The following is a 27567-nucleotide window of genomic DNA, read 5'->3' as shown; positions in this document are numbered from 1 at the left end:
CCAAAATGCCGGGATTACAGGCATAAGCCACTGCACTTGGTCATGTATTTTTAGCAGCGTATAAGAGCTTTGTTCATGAATTAAACTGGCAGTCCATAAAGTGTAATTTTCAGGACTCTTCAAAAAACTTGATAATAAGGGTAATTGGTGGAATCTGTCCAAGACTCTTAATTTCAGGAGATTATCTACTGTACCACCCTGCTATACCCTGATAGAAGAACCTGGGTAGCTCTTTAATGTTATCAGGCCTCAAATTGTCAGCAATGTTTGAGACCCCATGCATGATGGCATCACATCTTGGGTATCAGTGATAAAATTTCATATTATAGCTCATCATGTCAGCAACTGAAAAACCTGCTCCCAAGATAAGTATTGGATATCACAGCTCCTTTTTGCTGGACCAGTTGGACAAGGTCTCATTGGGTCCGCTCAAAGGGAGAGCCTTTAACTGTGTTTTCTCTACTGTATATCCTTAGGGTGGTGTTAATGAAGTTGTTCTGAAGACTAGGAGAGAAAATACACTGTGAAAAGATGTAATTATGAAGAGAAGGTATCTAAAATCTACTGTGACCTCACTTTGTACTGGGCATGAAATTCCACATTTTATTTATATTATCTTGTTTAATACTCAGTCTTCTTAGGAAGGAGAAAACGGAGTCTCTAAAAAATTAAACGGTTTGCTAAAATTGACACAGATAGTGTCAGAGTTGGAAACTAGACCCAGGCCTCTCTGACTGCCAGAAATTTCTCTTTTCTGCCTTGCCAGCTTGCTGTCCTGCTCTCTGCCCTCGATGGTGGAAAGGTAGAGAATTATCACGGTCTACATTACCTCCAGAGGTTTAGGTGGGAAATAGCAAATTAATTTATAAAGGAAGTTTATTCCTACTTTTTCATGGCAGTGTGAAAAAAATAAATAAAGGAAGTTTATTTTGCACTGGAACTGTAGCAAAGCAGGCTGTAGAAAGTCTCTGCCTTTATATGGGATTTGGAGACTAATGATGGGACCATTGCACTTCTAAGAAAAGTGTTCACTCACCTAAGAACAAGAGGGCAGCAACCAGCTCTTCCTCTCATGAAAGGAAAATAAAATCTCAGGACTCTAAACTCACTATGTCAAAGGGAAAAAATGTTAAGCTTGGGATCTGAGTCACACAACAACTGCCTTCCTTTTTGTTCCTAAACGGATAGATGCAAAGATGGAAGGCCACATATCTCCCCAGGTGGGCTCCCTGAAACTGCTCACAAGGAAATTCCTTGTGGACCCCAAACTCTTTACCCTGAAACAGAGTTCTGTTGAATCTCACCCAGACAGTATAAAGTACCAGCTTTTCTTCACAGGAACAGGGCAAAGATAAGACTAGAAAGCATCCCTCCACCTATCTGAGACAAATCTGACTGCTTCCTCTACTCTGTGTTTATTGATATCTTATGTAAAATGCAGATTTACTGAACGCCAGACAGATGCATAATTGACTGTTCCTCCACCCCCCTTTCACTTATAACATGTGGATTCAGTGAGCATTAATCAAAGCTTCACAAGAATGTGATCACGTATCTCACTACCTACCCTCCCTGCTTTTTTTCTTTCCTCCTTACCTTCCTGATGCCCTTTCCCCTTCAAATATTGAAGTCCTCAAAACCCTTTTTGGAAAAAGCACAAACCACTTATCCTACTGTAGCTTGCATCTCTTTTTCCCAGGCACATTCTCAACTTTGGCAAAATAAACCTTTAAATTGACTGAGAACTGTCTCAAACAGTTTATGGTTTACAGTCTCTGAGGTCCCCACCTCCTCTCAGCTGTGAGTGCTTCAGTAAAGGCTTAGCAGGGCTTCTTCCAAGTTGTCTTAAGCCTGTCGTTATTTGTGAATGGAACCACAGGCTACTTTTGGTCTCCCCCTTTACAATTTCTTCTTGATGAATAACATTTATCCTGGGCTCAGGCTCATCTCTTCCAGGAAACAGGTCCCTGACTAACCACTCTCAGCTTGGTTTGCTTCCTTATTTATAGTTTCCATTATATTATTATTATTATTGAGACAGAGTCTTGCTCTGTTGCCCAGGCTGGCGGGCAGTGGTGTGATCTTGGCTCACTGCAATCTCCACCTCCCTGGTTCAAGCAATTCCCCTGCCTCAGCCTCCCGAGTAGCTGGAATTACAGACACACACCACCATGCCCAGCTAATTTTTTTGTGTTCTTAATAGAGACGGGGTGTCACCATGTTGGCCAGACTGGTCTTGAACTCCCGACCTCAGGCAATACACCCGCCTCAGCCTCCCAAAGTGCTGGGATTACAGGCGTGAGCCACTGTGCCTGGCCTATAGTTTCCATTGTATTATAGACTTGATTTGCCCACTAAGTGTATATGCCAGGCATAGCATTAGTTCAGTTAATCTCCACAATACTCATTCATTCGTCAAATAATTATTATCTACTATACATCTACTATGTTTCAAGAATGAACTCATGCTCTAGGGATATGAGGGTTAGTAATTACAGACTTGTTCTCATGGAGTTTACAGGAGAGAGAGAGATTAACCAAATAATTCGAAAAATATATAAATACAAGTAGAGATGAGTGTTTGAGAGAATTATGGCGTCATGAAAGAATATAACAGAAGAATGTAATCCAAAGTGGGGTAACAGGAAAGGCTGCAACAAGGAAATGAAATTTGACCTGAGATCTAGTGGATGAATCATAGTCAACTGGAAGAGTTTGCCTGTGTGTGTATGAATGTGTGTGTTTGATAGTGGTGGGTAGGAGGATGGAGGGAGAAGCAGACTCTGCAGGGAGAAAAATCCTTTGGCAAGTGGGTGGTGTGGTCCTTTTGTGAAAAAAAGAAGGCCAGTGTAGATGGATCAGAGAAGTCACCATGGATGAGACTGTGGGTCCTGGAGTCCCCATAAATATTCTAGATTTTACCCCAGGGCAATGGGAAGACATTGGACAGTTTTGAGCAAATATGTGTGTTTCGAGCAGACTTGGGAAGGCAGGCAAAGTGATTATCTCCTTCTGCAAGTCAGGAAGCAGAGGCTGAGATGGTTAGGGTAACTTTTTCAGGATCCATGGGGGTTACACAGCTAGATAGTGGCTTGGCTAGGACTTAAATCCAGGTCAACTGATGCCCACACTTTTTATTCTTAAACATTCAGTGAATGCTCATATATTCTCTTTCTCTCTCTTCTCCCCTCCCCCCCCGCTTTTGCTCCCTCTCTCCCTCCTTAATTCTGGAAAGGAAGCACCTACTTTTGAAATATAAAAAAGAACTGACTGGAATTAATATTATTAAGGTCCTACCATGTACCAGATATTGCTATCTTATTTAATCACATCGATCCTAGATCTAAGGGCAGTAAGGGCAGGCCTTATTATTCCTGTTTTCAAGATGAGAAAACAGATTCAGAAAGTTAGTTAGTAAGCCCTATTGTTAGAAAGTAGAGAAGGGATGTGAATCATTCTGTATGACTTCAAAGATGAGATGAAGCCCAGAACACTGTACTGTTACCTTAGTGCACTGTCACCCATAGTGGATAGGAAGGGAGAGGAAGACTGAAAACACTGAGAGCAGGAAGCTCTTTTACAACAGTCCAGGTGAGAGATGAAGGTGGGGAGAGATATAGTTGATTTTAGGCAAAGAGAAGAGTAGGAATTGAGCTTCAAATACATTTTGGGCAAAAGTAGAGCGAGGCCTCTGCCTGGCTGACTTGAGGCCTGGGCAGAGGTGGACATCTTTCACCATAAGAGGCAGGTTTGTGGAAGAGAGGGCAGAGCTGCCATGCTCTGTACATTGCTGGGGTAGGCAGGAGGGTACGTGAATCTGGAGGTTCGGGGAGAGGTCTGGAGCATTGGCCTTTGGCAGAAGCTTTTCTTGTTATTGAACAGATATATAATGAATACCCAGCATACTGCCCTGGATCAGAAGGTGGGTGGATAAGAATGCTAGTTTGTTAAAAGGAATTTTTTTCTACCTTATGATCTGAGGAGAAAAAGATAATTCACAAAGCTCCAGTTCATTCAAGGTGTTATGCTGAATCCCCAAAGCATTCCCAAAGCATTGCCTTAAACAGTCTAAATCAAGTGTCTGGCTTTTAAAATGGGAACCTATAATCTCTTGGCAAAAAAAAAAAAAAAAAAAAGTAAGTGTGATTTATCACTCCAATCTTGCAGTCTATGTAATGCAGACATTTCACTCCTGGGAATGGCTAGTCCTGATTGCCTCGAAGCAGACTGTAAATGTGTCATTCGTGAACAGACAACTTGACTTCTAATGGCCTGCAACCAAGTAAAATAAGCACGCAAGGTGATGACCACCACCAGGCAGCTAGACATCATTCCTCATTATCCCAGTGACATTCTGTATTTTTCTGAAATGACTTTTTTAAAAAAAATGTTATGACTTCAGAATAATCTTCTAATATAAAACTATAAGATCTCTATAATAGAAAGCTGTTAAATCTTAAAGATTACACACCTAAATGACAATTTCAAAAGGACCCAATATGGTGTACTTATTGTAAAGTAAATATGTGTCACCCTTGTCTTCGTCAGCAGATAGTTAATTGTGGATCATCTGCTGAAGGCATGGCTTCATCCCAGCAAGGAATTCTAGGCAGGCTCTGCTCTGGCTCACAGGGCTTGTCATATCTCTAACAGAACAGGGCTTCACTTGATAAAGGCCATCTCCTCCTCTCCCACCGATGATGCCGGACTGTTCAGGTAATATTTACAATTTCAGCCAGTGAGTTCAGCATGACGATTGTACTCAGCAATAGAGAAAACTCAGATGTACAAAAGCTTAATTGTCTCTACAAATCTAAGGAGCCAGGACTCAGGCCCCAAACTTTGCTCTGGAGAGACCCAAGACTCACTTGGTAGCAGATCTCAAACTAATTCTGAAACAAAGCTGACCTCAGGGTGTGAGCCAGGGAGAGTTGTCAGACTCCAGCAGGATAAATAAATCTGCTGTGATGTCTTGCTGGATATTATATCCACCATGAAATTTGGCGGAGCTGCTGGAACCGATCCTGATAGCATAAGAAACCTGGGAAACAGGGTCTAACTGAAGCACTTCGGTGGCTCTCACCGTTTATAGGAGTTTGGGTAGGTGAAACAGAAGGGTAATTTCACTGAGGTGGTGGACCATGGGTGGGAAATGACACAAACCTGAAGATTTGGGAAAGCCCAGGTAGCTCCAGCATGGAGAGGCAGGCTTTCTAGAAGCCATGTGAAGAGAGTAACTGGTGATTGATCATTTGGCTGGCACAGCATTCAGACAAGCGGTGTCTACCTCCCAGTGGTGGCTATTTTCCCAATGCTCTGGCAATTAAATAGTTTTGAGTGCTAACTTATCTCCGCATTTTTTTAGAAGAAGAAAGAACGAATCTCCAAGGGACCATTTGACTGGAAAAGTACTCTTTTCTATTCTGCTCTAGGATGGGAAAACACAGAGAGCCCTATCATGAGATGACTCATGTTTTGGGGTCATGAATGCATGGAAGCAGAAGTCTTTTCCTTGAGATAGGCCAGTGAACACCACATTATAAAAACTGTGATAAGTACTCATTACTGAGTGTTTATGATTTTAGGCACCGATATGTTTAATTTCCTTTCTATCATTTTAGTCTCACCAAATACCTTAAGGGGGAAGAGATCATTATTATTCTTTATAAATAAGGAAATCAGAGTAATGAGATGTTTATAAATTGCTTAAGGTCACACAGCAAGTAGGATGTAAACCCAGAATTGACTCTAGCTTAACAACCCCTGAAACATGAGGAACCTCAAGTAAGAGAATGATTTAGATTTTGAGAAGGCCACAAGACTCACCTATTCTATCTAGTGTTTCAGTTACCATGAATTGGATAGCTCCTAGTTGACTCCGATAGTTTTAGTTTGATTTTTCTATCAATATTAATTTGGAGATTAAATATATATACATATATGTAGTGTATATATACATACACATATATATAGTGTGTGTGTATTATGTACATTATATATATATTAATTATACTTTAAGTTTTGGGATACATGTACAGAACGTGCAGGTTTGTTACATAGGTATACACGTGCCATGGTGGTTTGCTGCATCCATCAACCCATCATCCACATTAGGTATTTCTCCTAATGCTATACCTCCCTTAGCCCCACACCCCCCAACAGGCCCCATTGTATGATGTTTCCCTCCCTGTGTCCATGTGTTCTCATTGTTCAACTCCCATTTATGAGTGAGAGCATGTGGTGTTTGATTTTCTGTTCCTGTATTAGTTTGCTGAGAATGATGGTTTCTAGCTTCATCCATGTCCCTGCAAAGGGCATGAACTCATTGTTTTTTATAGCTGCATAGTATTCCATGGTGTATATGTGCCACATTTTCTTTATCCAATCTCTCATTGAGGGGCATTTGGGTTGGTTCCAAGTCTTTGCTATTGTGAAGAGTGCCACAATAAACATATGTGCACATGTGTCTTTATAGTAGAATGATTTATAATCCTTTGGGTATATACCCAGTAATGGGATTGCTGGGTCAAAAGGTAATAGTTCTGGTTCTAGATCCTTGAGGAATCACCACACTATTTCCCACAATGGTTGAACTAATTTACACCCCCATAAACAGTGTAAAAGTGTTCCTATTTCTCCACATCCTCTCCAGCATCTGTTGTTTCCTGACTTTTTAATAATCACCATTCTAACTGGCATGAGATGGTATCTCATTGTAGTTTTGATTTGATTTTCTTTAATGACCAGTGATGAAGATCTTTTTTTCATATGTTTGTTGGTTGCATAAATGTCTTCTTTTGAGAAGTGTTTGTTCATATCATTTGCCCACTTTTTGATGGCGTTGTTCTTTTCTTGTAAATTTGTTTAAGTTCCTTGTAGATTCTGCATATTAGCCCTTTGACAGATGGATAGATTGCAAAAAGTTTCTTCCATTCTGTAGGTTGCCTGTTCACTGTGATGATAGTTTATTTTGCTGTACAGAAGCTCTTTAGTTTAATTAGATCCCATTGGTCAATTTTGACTTTTGTCACCATTGCTTTTGGGGTTTTAGTCATGAAGACTTTGCCCATGCCTATGTCCTGAATGGTATTGCCTAGGTTTTCTTCTAGGGTTTTTACAGTTTTGAGTCTTATGTTTAAGTCTTTAATCCATCTTGAGTTAATTTTTGTATAAGGTGTAAGGCAGGGATACAGTTGCAGTTTTCTGCATATGGCTAGCAAGTTTTCCCAATGCAATTTATTAAATAGGAAATCCTTTCCCCATTTCTTGTTTTTGTCAGACAAGCAGAATAAAGAATATCAGAGATTGAAGATCAACTTAATGAAATAAAGCATGAAAACAAGATTACAGAAAAAAGAATGAAAAAGAATAAACAAAGCCTCCAAGAAATATGGGACTATGTGAAAAAACCAAACCTACATTTGATTGGTGTACCTGAAAGTGATGAGGAGAATGGAACCAAGTTGGAAAACACTCTTCAGGATATTATCCAGGACAACTTCCCCAAACTAGCAAGACAAGCCAAAATTCAAATTCAGGAAATGCAGAGAACACCACAAAGATACACCTCGAGAAGAGCAACCCGAAGACACATAATTGTCAGATTCACCAAGGTTGAAATGAAGGAAAAAATGTTAAGGGCAGCTAGAGAGAAAGGTTGGGTTACCTACAGAGGGATGCACATCAGACTAACAGCAGATGTCTCTGCAGAAACCCTACAAGCCAGAAGAGAGTGGGGGACAATATTCAACATTCTTAAAGAAAAGAATTTTCAACCCAGAAATTTATATCCAGCCAAACTAAGCTTCATAAATGAAGGAGAAATAAAATCCTTTACAGACAAGCAAATGCTGAGAGATTTTGTCACCACCAGGCCTGCCTTACAAAAGCTCCTGAAAGAAGCACTAAACATGGAAAGGAACAGCTGGTACTAGCCACTGCAGAAACATACCAAATTGTAAAGACCATTGAAACCATGAAGAAACTCATCAACTAACAGGCAAAATAGCCAGCTAGCATTGTAATGACAGGATCAAATTCATACATAAGAATATTAACCTTAAATGTAAATGGGCTAAATGCCCCAGTTAAAAGACACAGAATGGCAAATTGGATAAAGAGTCAAGACCTATCAGTGTGCTTTATTCAGGAGACCCATCTCATGTGCAAAGACACACAGAGGCTCAAAATAAAAGGATGGAGGACCATTTACCAAGAAAATGGAAAGCAAAAAAAAGCAGGGGTTGCAATCCTAGTTTCTGATAAAACAGACCTTAAATCAACAAAGATCGAAAAAGATAAGGAAGATCATTACATAACAGTAAAGGGGTTAATGCCACCAGAAGAGCTATCCTAAATATATATGCACCCAATACATAAAGCACCCAGATTCATAAAGCAAGTTCTTAGAGACCCAAGGAGAGACTTAGACTCCCATACAATAATAGTGGGAGACTTTAACACCCCACTGTCAATATTAGACAGATAAATGAGACAGAAAATTAACAAGGATATTCAGGACTTGAACTCAGCTCTGGACCAAGCAGACCGAATAAACATCTACAGAACTCTCCACCCCTAATCAACAGAATATACATTCCTCTCAGCATCACATCACACTTATTCTAAAATTGACCATGCAATTGGAAGTAAAACACTCCCTAGCAAATGCAAAAGAACAGAAATCATAACAATCTCAGACCACAGTGCAATCAAATTAGAACTCAGGATTAAGAAACTCACTCAAAACCATACAACTACATGGAAACTGAACAACCTGCTCCTGAATGACTACTGGGTAAATAATGACATTAAGGCAGGAATAAATAAGTTCTTTGAAAGCAATGAGAACAAAGACACAATGTACCAGAATCTCTGGGACAGAGTTAAAGCAGTGTTTAGAGGGAAAATTATAGCACTAAATGCCCACAGGAGATAGTGGAAAAGATCTAAAATCAACACCCTAACACCACAATTAAAAGAACTAAAGAAGCAAGAGCAAACAAATTCAAAAGCTAGCAGAAGACCAGAAATAACTAAGATCAGAGCAGAACTGAAGGAGATAGAGACATGAAAAAATCTTCAAAAAAACCAATGAATCCAGGAGCTGTTTTTTTTTTTTTGAAAAGATTAACAAAATAGATAGACCACTAGCCAGACTAATAAAGAAGAAAAGAGAAAAGAATCAAATAGACACAATAAAAAATGATAAAGGGGATATCACCACTGATCCCACAGAAATATAAACTACCATCAGAGAATACTATACACACCTCTACACAAATAAACTAGAAAATCTAGAAGAAATGGATAAATTCCTGGACACATACACCTTCCTAAGACTAAACCAGAAAGAAATCGAATACCTGAAGAGACCAATAACAAGTTCTGAAATTGAGGCGGTAATTAATAGCCTACGAACCAAAAAAAGCCCAGAACCAGATGGAATCACAGCTGAATTCTACCAGAGGTACAAAGAGTAGCTGGTACTATTCCTTTTGAAATTATTCCAAACAATAGAAAAAAGAAGGACTCCTCCCTAACTCATTTTATGAGGCCAGCATCATCCTGATACCAAAACCTGGCAGAGATGCAACAAAAAAGAAAATTTCAGGCCAATATCCCTGATGAACATTGAGGCGAAAATCCCTAATAAAATACTGGCACACCGAATCCAGCAGCAGAACAAAAATCCTAACCAATACGATCAAGTGGGCTTCATCTGGGGATGCAAGACTATTTCAAAATACGCAAATCAATAAACATAATCCATCACATAAACAGAACCAATGACAACAACAATATGATTATCTCAATAGATGCAGAAAAAGCCTTTGATAAAATTCAACACCCCTTCATGCTAAAAACTGTCAATAAACTAAATATCGATGGAAGGTATCTCAAAATAATAAGAGCTATTTATGACAAACCCAAAGCCAATATCATACCGAATGGGCAAAAACGGGAAGCATTCCCTGTGAAAACCAGCACAAGACAAGGATGCCCTCTCTCACCACTCCTATTCAACATAGTATTGGAAGTTCTGGCCAGGGTCAGGCAAGAGAAAGAAATAAAGGGTATTCAAGTGGGAAGAGAGGAAGTCAAGTTGTCTCTGTTTGCAGATGACACGATTGTATATTCAGAAAACCCCATCATCTCAGCCCCAAATCTCCTTAAGCTGATACTCTACTTCAGCAAAGTCTCAGGATACAAAATCAATGTGCAAAAGTCACAAGCATTCCTATACACCAATAGACAAACAGAGAGCCAAATCATGAATAAACTCACATTCACAATTGCTACAAAGAGAATAAAATACCTAGGAATACAACTTACAAGGGATGTGAAGGACCTCTTCAAGGAGAACTACAAACCACTGCTCAAGGAAATAAGAGAGGACACAAACAAATGGAAGAACATTCCATGCTCATGGATAGGAAGAATCAGTGTTGTGAAAATGGCCATACTGCCCAAAGTAATTTATAGATTCAATGCTATCCCCATCAAGCTACCACTGACTTTCTTCACAGAATTAGAAAAAAATACTTTAAAGTTCATATGGAACCAAAAAGAGCCCACATAGCCAAGACAATCCTAAGCCAAAAGAACAAAGCTGGAAGCATCACACTACCTGACTTCAAACTATACTACAAGGCTACAGTAATCAAAACAGCATGGTACTGGTACCAAAACATATAGACCAATGGTACAGAACAGAGGCCTCAGAAATAATACCACACATCAGCAACCATCTGATCTTTGATTAAATATATTTTTGATTCCCTATTAGACCCTACCTGATGCCAAGTGCATTTAATGTTCAACCTTCATGAAAACTCCAATTAGCAGTTCTGTTGAGCATGTACTAAAGTGGTGCTTCCCAAAGTGTAGTCCTTGGCCAGCATCATCAGTGCCACCTGGGAACTCCTTAGGATGCAGTTTCTTGGGCCCTGTCTCCGATCTGATGAATCCAAAACTCTGGGGACAGGGCCTGTGTATTAACCAGCTTTGCTGGTCATTAGATACATGCTAAAGTTTGAGAATCACTGCTTTAAAGCATTAGGAGGGGCATAGATGGAATTACTTTTTCACATGGAGAAGCATTGACTTTAAAATTTTACTCTTTTTTTTTTCTTTACAGAAGGTTTTTACCTCATTTCCAAATCTTCATTCTCCTGTGGTACAAATTTGTACAAGGCAACATAGGTGTTCATCTGTAATGGGTCTTTGGAAAGAGATCCCTGAAAGAGAAAATAAAAGAAAAATGAGATAAGAAAGGTGAAAGAAATTGAGAAAGGAAAGAAAGAAAACAAGAAATGGAGAAATTATTGCAATGTAATATCAGTGTATGGATCGTAAGTGTTAAAATATCTAACCATTATTAAAGATTTTCTTTCAACTTTGCATCTATTTTTAATTTCTTAACTGAGGTTGGTTTCACTCTAAACAATTTGAAAACAATTATTTGGAACTCTTTGTCAGAAATATTGCAATTTTCTTCAAATAAATTTTCTTTGATAATATAGTTGATCATGAAAAATGATACAAGTTAGACTTCAGAAATGGGAATATTCTCTCTAAAGAAAGAGGGACATGAATAGTAATGCATAACTCTCACTTCCTAAAATTAACTGTTTATCAGTTAGCCGTAAAGTTGGTATCTAGTATATGAAAGGGAACCAGGTATATTCATCTGGCACTTAGTTCATTTATGTTGAGAAAAAAGCATAGGTTTTGGCATCAGACTGATTCAGTTTACCACCATCTATTGGCAATGAAACCTTGCAATAACGACAACATAAGCTGCTGTTTTCATAGTTTGTTGTGTGCCAGGCATTACGTTACATGCATTAGCATACTTCAACTTAACAACAACTCTGTTAGGGAGATTCTGTTGTTGTCCCCAATTTATAGATGATAAAAGACTCTTGTAAGTGTCATATAAACATTAGCTATTATTACTAACCAAATAAATGTTAATGCTATAAAAACATTTATGCTTCATAATAAACAAGTTAAAATTATATATTATGTCATATATAGTTACATCATATATCTAACTATATACTAATACATGCTATAAATTTATAGAAAACACACAAAAACTGTACACAACGATATATATCTTTTTATCTATAATTCACTCTGCTCTTCAAAGCTCAGGTGCATTATATAATATTATTGTAGTCTGTCTTAATTTTACATATGTAAATGAACATATAAAATATGATATACATGCTATAAAATAAAGTGATAATATACTATATAATTCTATAATCTACACATTATATAACAGAAACAAAAGGTGCACAGTGCAATGCTTACTCTTTTTACCTTTTATGCAATGAGATAGTTCTGTTTATTCCATGCTATGGTACATTGTGTTATATTATTCTATTCTCGAAAGATGCTGGTCTGGACCCACTAAATTGATTTCATGACCCACTTGGATGGCGACCTTCAGGTCTATCTAAGCACTCCTGTCTGACTTGTCTTCTGTGACATCCATAAATACCTGGTGGCTTATGTTCTTCGCCGGATCTCTGAAATCATCAGTGCCATTTTCTGGATATGTAAACACTGAAGGAGACAAGAGAAAGCAGGTGCTTTATGAATCTAGTAACCATTTTAAAAAATATGCCTGAAAGATGGCTTTATTTATTCTAAGTACCGTAGCTTCTACTTTACTACTTATTGCCTTTTCCTCACCCTTTGTGACCCAGTGTTCAGGTCGTCTTCCACGTGACTCTTCTCCTGCCTCCCCATGCAGCATTCTGTACCACCTTCTCTGTGCTCCCACAACTTTGGTTTGTTTGTTTTTTTTTTTTTTTTTTTTTTTTTTTTTTTTTTTTTTTTTTTTTTTTTTTTGCGACGGAGTCTCGCTCTGCCGCCCAGGCTGGAGTGCAGTGGCCGGATCTCAGCTCACTGTAAGCTCCGCCTCCCAGGTTCATGCCATTCTCCTGCCTCAGCCTCCCGAGTAGCTGGGACTACAGGCGCCCGCCACCTCGCCCGGCTAATTTTTTTGTATTTTTTTAGTAGAGACGGGGTTTCACCGTGTTAGCCAGGATGGTCTCGATCTCCTGACCTCGTGATCTGCCCGTCTGGGCCTCCCAAAGTGCTGGGATTACAGGCTTGAGCCACCGCGCCCGGCCAAGCTCCCACAACTTTTGTACATGCTTGACTAGTACTTGCCTCGTATAATGATTGGCAATAGTGTGTTCATATTTGATCTCATTGGATAGTGTACCTCTCAGGAGCATTTGTCCTTGTTGAATGCCTCAAACTGCTTGTTAATGGGGTGGTGGGTGAGGTATGTCCACTTTAGCTGTATTTGAGCTGCCTCTTCTATATATGATTCTTTAATCTATATTCAATACCTTGATTCTAGTTTCTTGAAGATATCTACACTGTATTTTGAAGATTAAAGCTTTAGTTTTAAACTTCAAAATATTTCCTTGATTTCTTATCGTCAACGCATTGGGGCTACTATTTGTTTTTTCTTTTAGTTTATTATTGGGAAGTATAATTTTCTTCCTTTTGTATTTAAGTATCCACTCTGTAGCCTTTGATAGTGGACAAGCCTTAACAAAATGGGCAGGAAGCCTGGGCATGGTGGCTCACGCTTGTAATCCCAGCACTTTGGGAGGCCGAGGCGGGTGGATCACTTCAGGTCAGGAGTTCAAGACCAGCTTGGCCAACTTGGTGAAACCCCATCTCTACTAAAATACAAAAATTAGCTGAGCATGGTGGCACATGCCTGTAATCTCAGCTACTCGGGAGGCTGAGGCAGTAGAATCACTTAAGCCTGGTGGGAGGTGGAGATTGCAGTGAGCCGAGATCGCACCACTGCACTCCAGCCTGGGTGACAGAGTGAGACTCCATCTAAAAAACAAAAACAAAAACAAAAAACAAAAAACAAAAACAAAATGAGCAGGAGTTTTCGTTGTTCACATACCCAGCTGTGGGAGGTCCCTGATGGATAATGGGACTTCTGCCTTATCTAGTTTGGTCAGCCTAACCTACATCCATGACTAATGTCATAGCTTTATCATTCTCATCATATGTATTTTCCTTAAACAAAAATGTGGTAAATATTTCCAAGTTTATATAATAAAGCTTTGTTGTTTAAATTACTCTACCATTTTGGTGACTTGAAATTTTAAGATTATACATTGCTGCTTTATTCTTCTCTTTGATTTCCCTTCAGATTATCAAGGAAATGTCCGTAGAGGGAGGGGAACACTACAGAAAGCTCTATAACCTATTTCATTAGTGCACTGACAGTCTTCACTGTTCTTAAAATAGCCTCAACAACAGTGATACAGAAAAAGTGCTTCAGAACGAGAGCCTCTGTAAATGTACTGATGCTTATCAAATATCTATTCTTCTTGGCTTATAGTTCCAGAGTTTATGGATGCAATTCCATTATCCCTAGGAAGCCAATATGCAGTGCAGTCACTGGTGGGGCTCTGGTTTGTAAGTAACTAGAAAACGAAGGTCCGATTCTATGAATCTTGTCTGCCTCAATGTTTGGCCACTTAACTTGATGTTTACCAGTCTAAAAAGAGTAGAGATTAGCAAAACCTTTTTCTGGTATTGTGTGACTGTCTGAAATCCTGCTGTAAACACTTGATTCCCTAAGTATAAAACCGGACACCTCTAAAAGAATATTAAATATTTGAATGGAAATGTAAAGAGAATCTTCCTAGAAAATTCTTGATTTGGCCTAAAAGGGCGCCTACATAAAGTGTACATACAATGTTCAGTGTTGATTGATTTTACAATTTTATAATTTCACATTGTTTTAATTTTTGTATTGAATCTCCCTCTGACCCTCTGGCTCAAAATGTATATCATCTTTGTAAACTTTGCTGAAAAATATTTGAAGTGACCCTATATATGTTTTCATGTATGGTTGCAAACAGAAATGGAAGGTTGCAAAAATAATTTTTAAAATCTATTACAACCATTTCTAAGACTTTGATTTAATGGAAGGGGAGAAAAGAAAGGTAACTACCAAAAACATATCATATGCCTTTTTTTTCTGGTGTTTTAAATTATTTAATGAAAAATAATTTGGTTGTTTATTTCACCTATAACAAGTATTCAAAGAATATGTCTATTATGTAGGCATAGTTTCTAATGTTACGGAAGCAAAATGAACTTTTAGTTCTTTAGTTCTTATCACATCCCCAAAGAACTTTCTTCTTTTCCTATCCTATATACTGTCTTTTGTTTTTTACCTTGCAGACCTGTGAGGCCCAAGACCACTGTGTTTTTCAGTTAGATTATTAATTTTTTAACCTAGTAATGCTGCAAGTTACATTACTGGATTATCTGACGTGAACCAAAATTTGCATCCCTGGAATAATTTCAACTGGTTAATTATACAATGTCTTTTAAAAATACTTTATGGGTTCAGTTTACTGAGATTTTGCTTGAGATTTCTGCATCTGTATTCAAGTGAAAGACTGGCCAGTGATTTTCCTTTTTCATGTCATCCTTGTTTGGGTTTAAAGTCAGTATAATCCTAGCCTCATAAACTGAGTTGGAGAATGCTGCTGTCCTTCCTCATTGCTACTTCTTGTTTCTCTGAAAGAGCTTATGTAATCTGAAAATTTTCTCTTCCTTAAATGTTTCATAGAATTTACTCATGAAGTTGTTCACGCCTAGTATTGTCATTGTGTAAAATTTAAAACATTGATTCAGCTTCTATAAATATTATAAGAAAATTCCTATTTCCTATTTCTATTTCTTCTTGAGTCAGGCTTTAATCGTTGATATCTATCTTTATATCTGCCCATTTAAAAATGTTTTAAAATACATTGGCATGAAATTGGTTATAAAATTCTTCAGTTTTCTTTACAATCTCTGTTATGTTGCTCTTTTTTGTATTCATTTTTGTTTCATCTCTTTTATCTTAAAAATCATTAGAGGTTGTAATTTTGTTTAAAAAACACTAAAGATTTATTGATCCATCTTTGTAATTTAATAATTTCTGTCTTTATTATTGCCTTCTGCTTTTTTGAGTTTATTCTATTTTATTTTCTGACTTCTTAAGTATAGTGCTTAGATTATTACTTTTCAGACTTTCCTAATTTTTAACACTCATTTTAAAGCTAAATATTCCAATCTCAACTTTAGCACTTTGGATATGTGTTGTTTTGATATGTTTTCATTCTCATTTAGCTTTAAATATATTCCAGTCTTTTTTATGAATCCCTTTATGTGTTTTTGTTTTTGTTTTTTTTGTTTTTTGTTTTTTGCTTTGTTTTTGAGATAAGGTCTTGCTCTGTCGCCCAGGCTGGAGAGCAGTGGCACAATTACAGCTCACTGCAGCCTCAACCTTCCGGGCTCAAGTGATCCTTCCCCCTAAGCTTCCAGAGTAGCTAGACTATAGACATGTGCCACCCTGCCTGGCTAATTTTTAAAAATTCTGTGTAGAGACAGAGTCTCCCTAAGTTGCCTAGGCTGGCCTTGAATTCCAGGCATCAAATGATCCTCCAACCTTGGCCTCCCTAAGTGTTAGGATTACAGGTATGAGCCACCATGCACAGCCAAGTTATAAAGATTTTAAAGTGTTTTTATTTCACAAGTTATTGGTTTTCCTAGTTATCTTTTGACTATTGATTTCCATCTTATTTGCGCTGTGGTCAGAAAGATGTATTCTATATAATAATAATTATTTGAAATTCATGAAATTTGCTTTTGGCCTAGTGGGTGATCAGTATTTTAAATCATTCTATGTGTTCTTTTTAAAATTAATTTTTAATTTAAATTCTGGGGTACATGTGCAGGTTTGTTACACATGTAAACATGTGCCATGGTGGTTTGCTGTATCAGTCTATCCATCAATCCATCACCTAGGCATTAAGCCCAGCACGCATTAGCTATTTTTCCTAATACTCTCCCTCCCCTTACCCCATTCCCCTGACAAGCCCCAGTGTGTGATGTTCCCTTCCCTAGGTCCATGTGTTCTCATTGTTCAGCTCCTACTTGTAAGTGAGAACATGCAGTGTTTGGTTTTCTCTTTCTGCGTTGGTTTGTTGAGGATAATGGCTTCTAGCTCCATCCATGTTCCTGCAAAGGACACAATCTCATTTACTTTTATGGCTGCATAGTATTCCATGGTGTATATGTACCACATGTGTTCTTAAAAGGAATTTGAATCTTCTACTTGTTACAGGGAGTGTCCTTTTTAGGTAAATTATATTAGGATTGTCAAATGTGTCATCAAATCCTCTATATCTGTGCAGAATCTTTTTGTCTATCTGATTTGCCAATAACTGAGAGGCATCTTAAAATCACTCAATAGTTTGGAATAATTTTGTCAATTTCTCCTTGAGTTTCTATCATTTTTCAGGCTATCTATATAGCCTGTATTAGGTATATGCAAGTTTAGAATTTATATCTTCAGATGAAGTGAATCATTTTAGATATGTAGATAACACTTTTAAATTCTAGTAATGTTTTCTTGGTCTTAAAGTCAATTTTTCGCACATTGATACAGCTATACAATTTTGTTTTGCTTAATATTTTCCTGTGGTTGCCCCTTGGTGTCTATATCTGGTAAATTATTTATTTTGCCTATGTTTTTCCTTCTTCTCCCTGCAGCAAGTAAAAAAACTCAAAAAAACAAAACAAAACAAAAAAAACAAAAAACAAGACAAAAAAAAACTTTGTCTTTTAACTTTCTACATCCTTATGTTTTAGGTATTTATAAGCAGTATATAGGTCATTTAAAAAATCTAGTCTGAAAAACTTTATCTTTTATCTAGAGTGCTTAAATCGGTTTACATTTATTTTGATTACTGATAAATTGGGATTTCTTCCTAACATTTTATTTTGTATTTATCCCAAATTTTCTATGCTTTTTCTTCTATTCTGCCACTTTCCATCCCTTCTTTCTTTTGAATTGATTGATTTTTTTCTCCTTCTCATCATTCAGTTTGGTTCCCTTTCTGATTTGGAAGGTTGAATCTATTTTTTATTCCTTTAGCAGTCATCTTAGAAATTCTATGAGATATGTTTTAACAAAATAGAAAGTGAAATAGTATATTTAATCTCCTCCAAAGCAATACATGAATCTCTGAATGCCCATTTCCCACATAAAGTCAGTGTTTCAGCTAATGTTTTATTAACAACTTTTAAAAAACATTATTTTAAAAAAATGTATCCAGTGTTTGCTTAGATTTAACCACATGTTTACCACTTTCTTTGCTCTTTATTTCATCTTACTTTTCAGTCTTTCCATTGAGGTCACATTTTCCTCTTTGAAGTACATCTTTTTGAAGTGTTTTGAATATAGGTCTTTCTTAATTGAACTGTAAATACAGTTTTTGTCTGAAAAATATATTATTGAAAGATAGTTTTGCTTCATTTACAATTCTAGGTTAAGGATCACTTTTCTTTCAGCAAACTGAAGATAGCATTCTATTGTTATTTCACTTACACTGTAATTTGTAAGAAGTAACAGTCTAATTTTCATTTCTTTGCAGGTAATCTGTTTTTTGTACTGCATTTTATGTTTTCTTTTATCTTTGAAATTCTGCAGTTTCAGTAACCTATGTCTAGGTATAGATTTCTAAATTTGAGTAATGGTGTCTTTAATCAATTCTGGAAAATTCTCCACAAGTATGTTCTTAAATGTTGTCTCTTTCACATTCTCTCTTTCTCTCCCTCTCTTTTTGAGACAAGGTCTGGTGCGCTGTCTCCCAGGCTGGAGTATAGTGGCAAAATCATGGCTCACTGCAGCCTCAGCCTCCCAGGTTCAAACATTTCTCCTACCTCAGCCCCCCAATTAGCTGGGATTACAGACAGGTACCACTACGCCTGGCTAATTTTGTATTTTTTGTAAAGCTGGGGTTTCACCATGTTTCCCAAGCTGGTCTCAAACTCCTGGGCTCAAGCAATTCTCCTACCTCGGCCTCCCAAAGTGGTGAGATTACAGGCGTAAGCCACTGTGGCTGGGTCCCATTCTCTCTTTATGTACTTCTAAATTGTCCGTTACATGCATGTTGGACTTACTCATCTTCCATATCACTTTTACTCTCACAAATTCCACTGCTTTGTCTTCCTAACTGTACCCTAACATTTATTTGGTTCTATATTTTAGGGAACGAATTCTCTCTTTATGCCTAATATGTTGTTAAATCCATCAATCAAATTTCTACTTTAAAAAAAATTCTTGAAGTTCTTTTTGACTTTCCTCAAGTTTGCCTCTTTCCTTTTGATAGTCTCTTTTTCCTTTGTTATGTTTTATGGTCCATTTTAACATTTTAAATGTATACAACTATATAGTTATATATTTCTTCATTTGATAATTCTAACATGTACAGTCTTGAAAATCTGACCATAAAATTGGTTGTTTCTGCTCATACTTACTCATCACGGCTCATTTTCTCATGTGTTTGGTGAATTTTGATTGTCAGCTTGTGTTCTTTGAATGTTCATTTGTGGGAAGTTTTTGAGGTCTAGTTTAAAATTTTCTTCCTCTAGAGAGGGTTTACATTTGTTTCTGTCAAATGCCTGGTGATCTTACTGTACCTGGGCCACTTTAAACTAAATTAAACTAAAATATCGTATTATTATATTATTTGCCCATACAGGTGGTATGAATTCAGGCCCTAAAATCCAAGTAAGCAGACTGTTTCTTTCGTTCCTCCTTTCTTTCCTTTCTTCCCTCGCTCCCTTCTTTTTCTCTGCCTGTCTTTCTTTCTTTCTCTCTCCTCCCCACTTTTTTGTTTCCTTTCTTTTCCACCTGAGTTAAGGCTGATATAGCATATTCCTCTGCAGGGAATTCTCTTTGTCCAGTGATCCTAAGGGTACCTTTTGGGGTATTAATATTTTTCAAAAGGGCCTCTCATCCAACCTAATACTCTGGCCACTCCCCATTTTATTGTCTATTGTTTATAAATGGGGCCTATTATTTCCCAAGCTAAGGCTCTAGGATGTGCACAGTAAACATTGGCCTTTACCTGCTTATATCTCTGAATTCATGTTTTACTGTCATTCCTAGATGCTAAGGAATTGCCTTATTTTGCTGCCAGCTCAGCCATGCATTAACTAGAATTTTTTTTAAAACAATTCTTTTTCTTAACAGTTTTAGGAATGCTAAATTGGGAAAAATTCCTCTGAATGGCCAGTTCTCCACATTGCTGGAAAGGGAATCTTCTGTTCAAGTTTAAAAATATCTTTACCTGAACTTGATACAAAGCATGTGTTGCAGAAACATACCACAAATATTTGCATCTGTAATTTAGAAATTATAAACTGGAGTGGTACCAAAACCAGGGGCATCTGCCAATTTAACCTTGAAAATATCTGCTCTTTTTTTTTTTGACACATTAACATTTGAGATATTGAATTAGTACATGCTGAAGGCTAGGATTCATTTTTCAGATCTGAGCTTGCCTTTTTTTTTCCAGGATAAAATTTCTTTGCTTTAGTGCAAAGTGAGGTAATATTTGATTTTGTAATATCCTTAAGTGGCTGTGATTAACCCAGCCCTTTTTGAAGAAAATTCTAGGAATTTATATTGCTTATGTCCTCTTCTGTCTGTTTCTCTTCCAGGAAGATTATGATCACATACAGTCATTCTGAAATGCAATTACTGAAGGCAGCCAATAACATTATTATTTGGCATTTGGAGCTGAAATAGGCAGGCCAGATTTTACTTCAGGCGAGATTTTACTTCTCTCTTTGCTTGTTACTTTGTTATGAGTGAAGTTTCTAGCAGTTAAGCCAAAGGTGAAGACCAACAATTTCCTCCATGTATATTTATGATGCATCCAGGAATAGCGTTCAAAACAACAACCAGAAACACTCAGACCTGCCAAGGATTATTTATAAGAGAGAAAGCAGAGACTGTACTCTTAGCAGTAAAGAAATTAGTATGAACTGAACTCCTTCTAAGGTGGCTTTGGAGATATTCCTCAAGGAATTTGACATAATAGCTGGTTGGAAGCAATGACACCTGTATACACTGCATATTTTTTAAGACATAAATGAAACATGTAATACAGAACTGGTTGTGACTGTAATCCCAGACACTGCTTCTGAGCAGCAACACCCTCCTTGCATGACTGAGAAGATCTGTGGGAACTTGGACCACATATGTAGGGTGTTTTCTCCATGTTGTTTCTCAAACTGACTGGACAGGACAGTAAAGTCAATCAAAGGAAAGTGTTTTGAAGCAAACTGCTGCATAATTAATCTGCCTAGCTTCTCAGGGTGCACTGTAGAGAAAGCTATTGTTGATCAAAATAATTGTTAATACATCTCCAACACTTTTTTGGAGTTTATTGCTTGCTAAGCTCTTTCACCAGATCTCTTTGAAAAAGGCTGTGAAAATGCCCCTTAACATAGAAGAGATGGAAAATTGTCAACTTGGTGTCTTTGTGTGTACTAGTCTGTGACGTAGTTTCCTTATCTATACTGGGGTATTGTGGTGTGCATGTGTGCGTATTGGAGGGGAGGGAATTGGACTAAGTGACCTCTAGTCCTACTTCTTAAACTTTAATGAGACTACGAACCACAGATTCATATGCAGATCCAGATTCAGCAGGTGTGGAATGGCCTGAAACTCGGTATTTCTAACAGGCTTTCAACTGATGCTCACGTGAGTTGTCCATGGGCCACATTTAGAGTAGCGAGGCTCTACCTGCATCTCTGACACTTCATGACTGTATGATGGCTTTTTAATAGTGATGCTACAAATCAATGATTGCTAAATATAGCTCTTCCTATTGTAAAATCCTATTAAGACCACCTTTTAAGAGAAGAAACCCTCAGTGTAAATTGTGTTCTAACTCCTCAAGGAATTGGTGAGCAACCGCATAGACAGAGCCAGACCAGGATGGCTGAGGCAGAGAGTTAAGCAGTGAGCACATGCTGGGCATAATTTTGAGAAGCAGCAAATAGAGTTTGCTGATGGATTACATCTGAGGTGTGAGAGGAAGAGGCAGTCAGGGCTGATTTGAAAGACTTTGGCCTAATCAACTGGTTGAACAGAGTTCCTATTTACTGAGCAGAGACAATTGTGGGGAGAGCCAGTCTGAATGTGTGCCTGGGTGAGGGGATCAAGAGTAAAGTTTGGGTACGTTAACTTTAAGACGACTATTCTGCATTCAGACGGCAATGTCCAATAGGTGATAGGCATCTGGAGGCAGCAAAGAATCCTAATACTGAAGATGAAGTTTGAGTCAACAATGAATGGATAGTATTTACATTCATTATATCTGAAGATCATAAGAACCCTATGGATTTGGTGTTATGATCATTTTAGAGAAGAGGTGATGGAAGCAGAGAGAGGCTAGGTCACTGCTTCGGGATCACATGATCATTAAGTGAAGTCTAGCATTCTGCCTCCAGAGCAAAGATGGGCCAAGGACCAAATGTTTCCAGCACAGTTAGTGAGGAGGAGGCCAGCAGTGATGTTGGTGAGAAGAGCGTCAGGGGAAGGGGGAAGGCAGTGGTCAGACTCAGGACTGAGCAGCTGATCACACTTAAAGCATTAACATGCAAGTCTCTGGTGAGTCAGATCCTTAGATATTGAGAAACTCTAGGGTTGCTGTTTAAATTCAATTGCTGGTCCTGCAATGCCAGACAGTTGGGCTGGGATGGCCCTGCTATAATGCTGACCCACTATGAGGTTCCCCTTGAAGCCAACACCCTCTAATTTGTCTCTCTAATGGCACTGCTAAGTGCTCAGTGATTGTTTGCATTATCTAAAAGTACAGTTTTCCCGACGTGATGCCAAACAGTCCTTACCCCAGCAGTGAGCTTTAGCAGATGTGTGTGGGCCTGGCAAGAGGGGGCATGGTGAACACTGGCACTTATTTAGGAAGGAAAACCATGGGGCAGCTGAGCACATGGTGCTTTGTGGGAATTACAGGCACAGTCCTAACTACAGAAGAGCCATAAATGAATTCCCAGAGTGAAGGAAGTAAAAGTGATACCTCATCAGACAGCTGTTGACAAAACAGCTATGTGGTATTGAATGAAGAATTTCTGCATACAGGCTGGAAAAGGCAGGGCTGGGATTGGAGTTTGGAAGGATAATTTCTGCCATGAGAATACATTCAGCTCAAGTTAACAATGTAACTCAGTCCTGCAGGACTTTGACTGACACACTTTTGCTAATCACAGTAAATGCTTCATAAATAGTTTTTGACAAATGAGTGGAGGTTAAGTAGTTATTGATGTCAACAAGGCCCAGCAAGAATGCATCCATAAGGGTCTGGTCACATGTCTTTAAGCTCTGGATTACGAGGCAGCTCTTTCTTAATGTCAGCAAGTGGAAGCATGAAGTTAGCATTTAATAAAGACTTTAGAAATTATTATAACAAAGGCTTAAATTATTAGATTAAATAATTTTAATATAGAATGTTTGGTTGGATTGTACATATCAATTTTTTGAGCTTCTTAGTTGTCTCTGCTGGGGAAGGAGCCAAATGTGAGGCCAACACTTCCCTCCTGGGCCCCACCACCACTTGGTTTCAGGTACCTAAGGTGTAGCACAAATTAACTTCTCTGTGTATGGTTTGCTAATGTGATCTAGCTCAGTGGAGGAAATGACATATTCACAAAAAGTTCTGGAAGCGACTCTTCAACCCCAATACAGCTCATTATATATATATATATATCATATATATCATATATATGCTATATATGATAGTATAGATGCTATATGTGATATATATATGATATATAATATATATGATATACATATATGATATATATGAGTATATATACTCTCATAAAGCATGAGAACTCAGGATATAGAACTCAGGAAGATATTAGAGCAAATCACTGAAATCCACCAGAAACAATGCTCACATTCTCTCCAGAACATTGAACACTTGCCCTGATTAAATTCCAAAGCGAGAAGAGAAAGCAAGGGGACTGGAAATCAACTTGACCTGCCCACTGACCCTGACTCATGTGATCACGTTTGTGCTGTGCCAGCTCCCTCACTCACCGCTGTTGCTGCGTTTCCTTAGGTCATACCCGCCTCCTGGCCCATTGGCTTCCTCAGGAACCTCCACGATATCTGAAGTCTTGCAGGAAAGAGGAGAGAGCATGGGATGAGCAATGTTATATCTGTGGGTCAATTGAGCAGAGATTTTGGTGTAAGAGAGCTTAGGTAGAATTTACATGTGTACACGTAAGGACCCAATGACTGCTGTCTTGGCTGTTTGGCTAACATCGGAAAAGCTCTGTCCACTAGGGGGCACTGTACCTCCCTTCAGGTGTCCATGGCAGGCTCAGGCTTGGTGATGGTAGGTAAGCAGTGAGTGTTGAATGAATGTCTGGAAGCACAGGCCACAGCCAGGCTTCTTCCCAGGAATAGGCAACAGAGAGAAATCAGAATTCCTGTCCATATCCTATCACTTAAAATTTTCAATAAAACGCTAGCTCTTTCTGCAGGTGTTTTAAATATTAGTTTTAGAGAATGGGATGCACTATGGAGAGATGCACTACTTAGGTACAAGTTAAATACGTTTCCACTGCTGCAAAATTAATTGTTGTTATAATATGTATCCTGACTCTCTTTTTAAAGTAAGTCACAATCGTTCTTCCACTTAGGTTACAGAAATAACAAGAACAAAAACAACAATAATAACAATAACAGCACTCTAAATAGCTAATGGTTCCTGATCATTTACCAAGTACTGTTTTTAAGGACTTTATAGATACCATCTCATTTATTCCCCAAGTTAATCCTATGGTAGACCAATTTTTCAGAGAGGAATCTGAAGCCCAGAGAGAATCGGTAGCTCTATTTGAGGCCCCATAGTTAATACATGGTGGAGCTGGGGCTGTGGCTCACAGGTGTTGCCTCCAGAGCTCGTGCTCTTAAGCATTGTGCTTTATCCATTGGTGTGCTAAAGCATCTCCATGGGCTGGTGAGAGTCTCATGGTTATCACATTGGTGGCATGAAATGGATCACCATAGGAGTTTTACTCCATGGAATTGGCAAACGCTACAAATCAGAGTCCAGCTCTGACCTGGCGGTTAAACATTTATTAGCATACCACTGAGTGCCTCTTTCAAAGGGCCATGTGACCCAGTTTCTGTCTAACTGGCTCTATACTCTTCAAAAGAGGAATTTAGGGGGCCTCTGTGGACAGTCATATATATATATATATATATATATATATTTTTTTTTTTTTTTTTTGAGATGGAGTCTTGCTCTGTCGCCCAGGCTGGTGTGCAGTGGTGTGATCTGGGCTCCATTTCCTGGGTTCAAGAGATTCTTGTGCCTCAGCCTCTCAAGTAGCTGGGATTACAGGTATGTACCCCCATGCCTGGCTAATTTTGTATTTTGGTAGAGACGGGATTTCACCATGTTGGCCAGGCTCATCTCAAACTCCTGACCTCAGGTTATCTACCTGCCTCAGCCTCCCAAAGTGCTGGGATTATAGGCGTGAGCCACCGCGCCTGGCCTGACAGTCAAATTTTTAAAAATTATTTATTTATATCTTATCGGAGAGGAACAAGTTATCTTCTTAGCTCTCCTAGCCAGCTCTAGAGCCGTTTAGCACCACCCTCCAGAGACTGGTTTTTGTTACAATTTAGCTTTAAGATTTTTGTTTTCAAACACTGTTGCTATCATGACACAGCAGAAAGAAGAAAAAAAAAGTCGCAGTGTCTCTAAGTCACTCATGCCCTGCTCCCTTTGAAGCTCACAATTTCTATACAGAAGTTAGTTTGTAGAGAATTTCATTTATGTTAATTCAATCTTATGAAACCAAAGATTATTCATAAACTAGCCAACTAACTCCCAGAATGTTGTCTGAATTTGGTTTCTTCTAACCTTCCCAAAGCCATCAAGCCTTTTATATTTGAGAACGTTTGAAAGTATATTGAGAAAAACGTAACAATTTGGAAACAGCCAAGCAGTGACTTCTCAACAATGTAAAAATATGCCTCTGCAACCCTGTAAGAAAATAAACCTGCGGAACAAAGCTTTGCTATGCAGGAATATGTTAACTTCAGGACATAAAAATACTAAAAATAAAATAAAATAAATAAAAAAAGCAGGATGCTGAAGTTCATTATCACTGACCTGCAGGCAGGAAACAAAATCGCTTTAAAGTACCAATCAGTCTAGGTCTCTGTTTTCTCTGAGGATAGTTGGACTTTGGGGAAAGAGTGAAGTGACAGATCTTTAAGTACAGTTTGGTTTGTCTTTGTCTCCCTGCAGCTGTCAGAAAAATGCCTTCACAGAGCTAAACTCCAACAAATACGTCCTGGTGGAGCCAGTGCCAGTATAAGTGGACGGTAATAAACGGACATCTCTTTGACATTCAGAAAACCATGCTTTTTGCTCCTAAAACCAGTCTGTAGGGCCCAGATGTTGCTAAAGACAAAGCTATATTAGAGATGAAAGCAAACTGGACATCCCCAGTTGTTCTTCTGGTGGTTTTGCTGCTTCTCAGCATCAGCCCCAAATGAGGAGGCTGACATGTTCATTGCCTACTATGGAACGTTTCCAAGGAGGTCTGTTTATCATAGTTCAGCAAAGCTCAGAACCACAGGAGCAGCCATCTACAGCTCATGCAGATAGATCAGAGCCACCTCTGGGAAGCTGTCTCTCCGCAATTGCCTCTATGTACTGACTTTTCAGTTGCCCTTCCATAATGCCGGCCTCACACAAGCATGGAAGAGGCTTGCACTGAAGTGAGATGACCTCCCAGCTCTCACCAAAGATTTGAGAAAGGCTTGTTCAGAATGCTGGTCAAAGGGGACAGAGATCTCTCTACTCTGACCAGTTGTGTTTGTGCTTTTCCTTTGATTGCTGGATGGCATCTACAAACAGTCTTGCCTTGTAAGGGGAGATGGTTACAGGCTGAGAGTGAGCTCTGTGTGGTTTTGGGGAAGCAACTCATTGACAGCAGTGGCCCTCCTCACTCCCCTGAGAAAGGAGCTGCGATGCGGTGGGTGAGATTAGGGAGATGATTAGCGTTCTTGGATCTCTATTTCAAACTTCAGATCCAGGCCTGTGGCCACTGTCAGTGTGTCACTCAAATGCTGTTCACACAGAGAGGGAGTAAGAGCAAGGGTGAAGAGCAGAGAGACAGAGGGCTGGTTTATTTGGACGCAAACTTTAGTTTTTAATTTAACTCAGTAATTCTCCAACTTTAATGTGCATCAGAATCACCTGGAGAGTTTTTAAAAATGGAAATTGTTGGGCTCCCCAAATCAGATTTTCCGATTTTGCAGCTCCTAGAGAGAAACCCAAATTTGCATTTTTTACAAGTTTCCAGGTGATGCTGGTGCTGCAGATCCAGAGACCACACACTGAGAACCACTGATTTAGCTCATTGCCAGCCTTCTATTATAGAAGTTTAGGCAGTTTTGACTGAGGAGGGTGCTCATTCATTCATTGATTCGTGCACTCATCACATATGTATTGACTCTACGAAGGGCCAGCAGAACCTGGGCCTTTATATTGTTACAAAGTTCTCCAGTGGATTCTGATATGCCCCAGCATTTGAGAATCACTGGTATAAAGTAATGAAAACACAAAGCTGTGAATAAGAGTCCTTGCATTTAAGCAG

General features: G+C 38.5%; 1 protein-coding gene across 2 annotated transcripts in view; it reads right to left on the bottom strand.

Annotated features, from left to right (window-relative positions):
- The window catches only part of STAC (SH3 and cysteine rich domain), a 154057-nt gene that overhangs the window by 31294 nt on the left and 95196 nt on the right, over positions 1-27567 (bottom strand). For both annotated transcript variants that reach the window (XM_033212995.1, XM_033212996.1), the window contains exons 6-8: positions 23981-24059; positions 12515-12579; positions 11152-11240 (exon numbers count right to left, since the gene is read on the bottom strand). In XM_033212995.1, coding sequence (XP_033068886.1) covers positions 11152-11240; positions 12515-12579; positions 23981-24059 — 233 coding nt within the window. The remainder of the gene's footprint in view (positions 1-11151; positions 11241-12514; positions 12580-23980; positions 24060-27567) is intronic.

Source organism: Trachypithecus francoisi, unplaced genomic scaffold (assembly GCF_009764315.1).
Source record: "Trachypithecus francoisi isolate TF-2019V2 unplaced genomic scaffold, Tfra_2.0 Lachesis_group0, whole genome shotgun sequence".
NCBI lineage: Eukaryota > Metazoa > Chordata > Mammalia > Primates > Cercopithecidae > Trachypithecus > Trachypithecus francoisi.
The sequence above is the reverse complement of the archived record's forward strand: the minus strand, read 5'-3'. Positions and strand labels throughout refer to the sequence as shown.